The following is a 6,872-nucleotide window of genomic DNA, read 5'->3' on the forward strand; positions in this document are numbered from 1 at the left end:
CTGTCCTTTCGCATGAGGGGAATTCTAGGGCGCAGTCGAGCTAGCATGAGTCGCGAGCTTCTATGCTCGTTCCGTCGTCGTGGATGACGGCGCTGCTATACCTACAGCTGCAGGGAGTTAATGGCTTGATGACTTTGGCACAGGTCCTGTTCGCGTGCCTTTAAACTTGACTTAATCCGTTTTTTTATTCGAAACAGTATTTTTCTCTCATAAATTTCTCTAAAATTTCTTCAAACCATCCAAATTCCTCCGGCCATACCATCTGAATGGGGCCACGAAAGAGACCGTCGCGTGTGGGCTGCCAAAGGAGTGCCAGTCCGGGCCATAAAACATGCATGTTGTCATCCTGGGCTGGCGAGCCTCGTGTCCGTCTGTAGGCCGGTAGTACTGACGGGTAAGGCTTGGTTTGGATGTCCGTCGTGGTGTGGCCCACAACCCAGAGATACCTCATCGCCGAGTGTACGGAACGGAACCCACAACCCAGAGATACCTTCATTCATGTCGCCCACGACTGCGCCTGCGCGGTAATTCCCGTCTTGTCGTCAAAGGCTCGCCAAGCTGCTTCGGTGCTCCACCTTGTGCCTTGTGCGCTTGTCTCATCTCATCTCGACCGAGTTGTCTCCACCCATGGCCGGCCGCGCCCGGTACCCTCCCTTCCGCCGTGTGTTCTTCCTCATCGGCCTCCTGGCCTCGCTCATCCCGGCCACGTCGCGGGCGCAGCCACCGGAGACGGTCACGGTGGGGCTCATCATCGACGCCGACTCGCCCGTCGGCAGGATCGCCAGCACCACCGTCCCGATGGCGCTCGATGACTTCTACGCCGCCTTCCCCAACGCCTCCGCGCGGGTCCGCCTTCTGCAGCACGACTCCGGCGGGGACGTCGTCGCCGCCGCGTCCGCCGGTATGGACACGTGTCCCCCCAACCGCCCCCACCACTCCGTCGCCTCCGTTCCCTGACGTCGTCTCGCTCGTCGCTTGCGCGTGCGTGCGTGTAGCGCTGCAGCTGATGACGGCCCAGGGCGCGCGCGCCATCCTGGGGCCGCAGTCCTCCGTCGAGTCCGCCTTCGTCGCGGACCTCGCCACGCGCGCCGAGGTCCCCGTCGTGTCCTTCTCGGCGACCAGCCCCTCGGTGTCCCACTCCGAGGCGCGCTTCTTCGTGCGCGCCGCGCTCAGCGACGCCGGGCAGGCGGAGGCCATCGCCGCGCTCGCCACCTACTTCGGCTGGCGCAGCGTCGTGCCCATCTACCAGGACGACGACTACGGCGCCGCCTTCGTGCCGTTCCTCGTGGACGCGCTCACGGCGGCGCGCGCGGAGGTCCCCTACCGCTGCGCGCTGCCCGCCGGGGCGACCAGGGACGCCGTCGCCGCCGCGATGTACCGCCTCGAGTCCGAGCAGACGCGCGCCTTCGTGGTGCACGCGCGCCCGGCGCTCGCGGAACTCGTCTTCGCCGCCGCCGTGGAGGCCGGGATGATGGCGGAGGGCTACGCGTGGGTCATCGCCGACGGGCTCACGGGCCTCCTCGGCTCCATCCACCCGCCGCAGGGCGTCATCGGGCTCGCGCCCCACGTGCCGCCCACCGCGCGCCTGCGCGACGTCCGGAAGCGGTGGGCGCACAGGTTCATGCGCCAACACCGGGACGCCGATCTGGCTCAAGCCGAGATGGGATGCTACGCGCTGTGGGCGTACGACGCCGCATGGGCCATCGCCTCCGCGGCCGAGCGACTTAGCCCCGGTGACCTGTCATCGCAACCGGGGCTTGTCGGCGGCAGGAGAGGCTCCACCGACTTCTCCGGGCTCGGGAAGTCAATGTCCGGTGAGAAGTTCCTCGCGGCAATCACAAACACTACATTCGAGGGCCTCGGCGGCAGGTTCGAGCTCATCAACGGCGAGTTGGCAGTGCCGGCGTTCCGGGTCGTCAACATCATGGACAACGCCAAGGAGCGGGGCATCGGGTTCTGGACGCAGAAGGACGGACTGCATAGGCAGCTTGGGCGAGGCCGCGTCGGGATCGCGTCGAACAGCCGGCTCGCGCCGGTGATCTGGCCGGCGGACTCGACCGTCGTGCCCATTGGTTGGGTCCAGCCGACGAGCGGCCGGAAGCTGCAGGTGGCGATGCCGGGGCCCGTCGACCCTGGCTACCGCCCGATCATGCACCTCGACGTCGACCCAGCAACGAACCGGACGGTAGCCGGCGGGTTCGTGATCGAGGTGTTCGAGGCGGCGGTGCGTCTGCTGCCCTACGCGCTGCCGTTCGAGTACGTGCTAGTGGGCTCCATGCGCTACGACACTCTAGTCGAGAGGGTCGGCAAAGGGGTAAGTGCACTCTCATTCTGTTGGTACATGTTTTATTGCAAGATTGGCATTTTATGGTTTCTATAACAACGTCAACCAAACATTCGTGTTGAAAAATCTACATTAAATGACATAGGAGTTCATTTCCTTCACAACAAAGGTTTTAGATTTGATTATATATATGTCAGATCTAGCAGCGCCATTGATTGACGACTACTCCCTCCATTCCAAATTGCAAGTCGTTTTAGGTTCTCTAGGTGCATAACTTTTGTTATACATCTAAATGTACGTTATATCTAGATGGATAGTAAAATCTATGAATCTTAGGAAAGCTAAAACCACTTATAATTTAAAACAGAGGGAGTAGTATTGCACAAGCTAGCTAATTGCCTAGTTGCACAGGCATAACTTTCTTTTCTTTTCTTTTTTGGTTCTTCTAAATGTGAGGACAGCATGTGGTTATATGTTGGAACGTAAGGATCAATCTGAGAAGTGGAATATGGTACAATTCGAAATTTTGGCTCAGATATACTCCATCATACATTAAATTTCAACCTTTACTAAGGATAAAATAACCACCATTAGTTTTGTCAATTGGAAAATGAGATCAACGACACAACAAACAAAGCATATATGATTGTAGTAATACCCAATTACATGCTTCCCAACTCCCAAGTATTGGAGCCTAGAGGTAGTAACATTATTCATATTAACTACAAACATTTTGGCCGGACAGCTATAGCGTAGAACATAAGCTTAATTTACACAATGATTGGTCGGCTTTAACCGGTCGCGAGTTGAACTAGTGTATGGATTTAATGACTTACACGGGGCATTCTCATGGTCTGTGTTAGTATTCTCGAAAGGAATCTAACCTGCAATTTACGTCCACAGAGAGAGATTCTTCTTTTTTTTTGGTCTTCTGTAAAGAGCACGAGGGTTCGTTGACTTCAGACTATTCCTTAGCATAGGCTTTGTCCAAACACGTTCTTGTCATTTGTCTTCTAGTCAAGTCTTGTCACATGACATACGTAATTAGCTATTTTTATATAACACTAGGCCATGCATAGAGTTTCCTTATGCTTTCTGGGTTGCTTTCATCAGTATACTCAAAATGGACTGCATTTACAAAAGTCGAGCATAAGTCACAAATAAACACCATACTAGTAAAGAGTGCTTGATGTACAACGTACTAATTGGACACCAGGACATATTTCTGAACTTCTCTTTATACGGTGCTGTCAGTTAAAACTTCTCTGTCGCCGACCGTATATTTTGACTCAGAATGCATTGACCAATTGACCGTTTCCAAGACATACTTGTAACACAAAGTTGGCTCCTGTGGTAATCCATGGTCCATGGACCAAACCATCCTGCATATATAAGAACTTGACCGATTCCATTATAAGTTTTCTTTAAAAAGCATTTGAGATTAATCAAGTCATATCGTTGTAGATACAAACACATCATCTAGCACTAAAGGGATCATTAGCTTCAAATGCAAGTACCATGCACAATCAAACTTCATGCAATGCTATTTTTTATCTGAATGTCAAGCCAAAAAATATTATAAATTGGAACAGAGGGAGTATATCTAAAAAGACCAAATAGGACTTACAGTTTGAAACAAAGGAAGTACTATATATTGAAAATGTTTGGAAATTAAAGTACTGTGTAGAAAGTAAACAATCAGGGTTACATGTATTTAAATTTAAATGTTTGTAGTGTGCAGAGACGAATTGAAGTAAATTCGTGCAGCACCTACGCATGTATATGACGCACCGGCGTAAGTAGTTTCTGTGACGCCGGTTGGCCCAGATGGCATTTGCCTAATTTTGTCGTAAAATATACGCTGGTGGGAATCAAATCGTTACCGGATCATGTGTCGTCAATGAGATGCAGACACTGTACTGCTTAGTGACACCTAATAATAATAATAGTTCAGTTAACTGTACTGCTTAGTGACACCTAATGAGATGCAGACACTTTACTTGTTTCAGCTTATAGTATATGAGTACTTATCACTGATGTATAAGTGAGCATACTTTATTACCACACAAGTGCAATTATTTTAGGGTTTCTCTTACAATATTTTATTTTGGAGTTTAATTAGCTAGGACTGCTTCGCTAGGTAATTGCCATATGGTTAATATAATAATTACTCACTCTGTCAAAAAAGAATACAATTTTACTATAGTATTGAATTAAACCATTTTATATTTGACCAAGTTTCTAAAAATATTGATATTTATGATATAAAATAAGTATCATTAGATTTATCATGAAATATTGATTTTTTCCATAAATCTGGTCAAACTTTAGATATTGGCTAAGGGCAGAAGTAGGGTTGCACACTTTTCTGAACTGAGGTAGTACCCTTTTGTTTCAACTTATTTTACCAGCCAACAAACACTATTTACATTCTTCTTAATTCGAATTTGCTGATGTTTCAGAACAGACTAAATTTTCACCTGGCTAGTTGGAATGGAACCACAAACCGAGAGACTCAAAAGTTGGGCTTGAGCATACAAAATAGTACTAGGTCCAAAGTATCCGAGCCAAGGATTTGAAACATTTTGAGCTTAAGTTAGCTGCATCGTGTCCACAGGAGTTCGACGCGGCGGTGGCGGACATCACCATCACGGCGGACCGGTCGCAGCACGTGGACTTCACGCTGCCGTACATGTCGTCGGGGATCTCCATGGTGGTGCCGATGCGCGACCAGCGTAGCAAGCGCGCCGCCTGGGTCTTCCTCAAGCCGCTCCGCTGGGACCTCTGGCTCGTCAGCTTCGCCTTCTTCATCTTCACCGGCTTCGTCGTCTGGGCCGTGGAGCACCGCAGCAACGAGGAGTTCCGTGGCCCCCCGTCCTACCAGATCGGCACCCTCCTCTACTTCGGCTTTTCGACCCTCGTCTTTGCACATAGTAATGCTCCCCCGGTTGCTTGGCTGCATGCGGTGTTCCGCCATTGCCCATTGGTAACGACGTGCTTGGATCGGTGGCGGATGCAGGGGAGAACCTGAAGAGCAACCTGTCGCGGTTGGTGGTGGTGGTGTGGTCGTTCGTGGTGCTCATCCTGCAGTCCAGCTACACGGCGAGCCTGACGTCCATGCTGACGGTGCCGCAGCTTGAGCCGGCGATCGGGGACTTCGCCTCGCTGTGGCGAGGAACGGACAAGGTCGGTATCTTGAACAACTCCTTCATGAGGGCGGCCATGAACAAGTCGGGCTTCCCTCAGTCCAGGCTCGAGCCGTACCAGGCCACGCAGGGCTTCCACGAGGCGCTGCTCAACGGCACTATCGGCGCCATCGTCGACGAGACGCCCTACCTCAGGCTCTTCCTCAAGTCCTACTGCGACAACTTCACCAGGATCGCCCAGAGCAACAAGACCGGCGGCTTCGGCTTCGTAAGCGTCCCCTGCCTGCTGCCACTAGACATCGTCATCACTTGGTATGTACATGCTGTGCAGCATTTGGATCGGCAACTAATGACTCGTGTCGTGCATGGACGATCGATCGAGCAGGCGTTCCCCAAGGGGTCGCCGTACGTGGCGGACCTGTCGCGGGCGATCTTGAACCTCACGGAGAGCGACGAGATGAGCTCGATCGAGCGCAAGTGGTTCGGCGACGCGGACGGCTGCGCGGTGCAGGGCAGCCAGTTCACATCGGAGAGGCTCAGCTTCGACAGCTTCTGGGGCCTGTTCCTCATCACCGGCGCCACCTCCTTCCTCTGCTGCGTGCTGCACCTGCTCATCTTCGTCGTGGCCAACCGCCGGCGGATCTGGGCGTCGCGCGTGCCCTGGAGGAACAGACTCCGGATCTTCCTCAAGCTCCTCGACGACAGGGACCTCTCGTCGCACACGTTCAGGACCAACAAGGATGGCGGCGGGTCGGTGGCTGATCGGAGCGCTAACGACGCGGGCGCCTCCCCGCCCCCGGCCGTCGCGCACATTGCAGCCGGCAGCCCGCTCAGCGTGTCCAACCACACGTACGACATGAGTGACTGGTCGTCAGGTGCGCCGAGCCCGGCGCCTGCAGCTGCAGGTGAGATCGAGCTGGCTGGCCCCGGCGAGGCAGAGGAGGTGGCCGCAGCTCCCAACCCTGGCGGCTCCGGTGATCAAAGTGCCACAGTCCATCAGGCCAGTAACTGATCAACTGTTATTTCCCCACTTCTCTGACTGCTCTGGCAGGAAATATTAATGGGCAACTGCTGGTCGATGATACGTGTAGATTAATTCATTTAATTGTAAGAGCTCAAGGATAATGGCACTGTTTATATGCATGTAGCCAGCTGGAGGTCATCCTTCTTACGTGTAACGTGTCAGGATAGGGTGTTTTTTTTCCTGTGACTTTTCAAACGTAGCAATAAAAAAAAAACTATAGTTTCGCGAAAATGCGGCATCGTGCCCTGCCGACGACGGGCAGTGAGCGCGTGGAGAGACCACCGTCGATCCCGGTTCCGGCCAGCGACCTGGTCCCTTCGCCGATCAATGGGCAAAGGGAGGCTTCCCCTGCTCGGAGATTTGGTGCGCAAGGAGGCGAGGCTCCTCGGGGAAGAGGAGTTGTCAGAGCCCACAACCG

General features: G+C 53.1%; 1 protein-coding gene across 3 annotated transcripts; it reads left to right on the top strand.

Annotated features, from left to right (window-relative positions):
- The first annotated feature begins 545 nt into the window (after positions 1 to 545).
- On the top strand, positions 546 to 6,653 carry LOC136551822 (glutamate receptor 2.8-like). 3 transcript variants are annotated; one of them, XM_066543367.1, is made up of 5 exons: positions 546 to 901; positions 996 to 2,314; positions 4,902 to 5,217; positions 5,304 to 5,698; positions 5,816 to 6,651. In XM_066543367.1, the coding sequence occupies exons 1-5, from the start codon at positions 628 to 630 to the stop codon at positions 6,440 to 6,442; spliced, it is 2,931 nt and encodes a 976-aa protein (XP_066399464.1). In that variant the 5' UTR covers positions 546 to 627; the 3' UTR covers positions 6,443 to 6,651. The 3 variants fall into 3 exon arrangements, with proteins under 3 accessions (XP_066399464.1, XP_066399463.1, XP_066399465.1); XM_066543366.1 differs by having other exon boundaries at positions 5,304 to 6,653; XM_066543368.1 differs by having other exon boundaries at positions 679 to 901; positions 1,004 to 2,314; positions 5,304 to 6,653.
- The last annotated feature ends 219 nt before the right edge of the window (positions 6,654 to 6,872 follow it).

Source organism: Miscanthus floridulus, chromosome 4, assembly GCF_019320115.1.
Source record: "Miscanthus floridulus cultivar M001 chromosome 4, ASM1932011v1, whole genome shotgun sequence".
NCBI classification, from domain to species: domain Eukaryota; kingdom Viridiplantae; phylum Streptophyta; class Magnoliopsida; order Poales; family Poaceae; genus Miscanthus; species Miscanthus floridulus.

Excerpts from the sequence above, each read along its gene's own strand:
- LOC136551822 (XM_066543366.1), top strand. The coding sequence starts at position 628 with ATGGCCGGCCGCGCCCGGTACCCTCCCTTCCGCCGTGTGTTCTTCCTC. Across the intron at positions 2,315-4,901 it reads TCGAGAGGGTCGGCAAAGGG|GAGTTCGACGCGGCGGTGGC; the intron begins GTAAGTGCACTC and ends TCGTGTCCACAG. Across the intron at positions 5,218-5,303 it reads GACCCTCGTCTTTGCACATA|GGGAGAACCTGAAGAGCAAC; the intron begins GTAATGCTCCCC and ends TGGCGGATGCAG.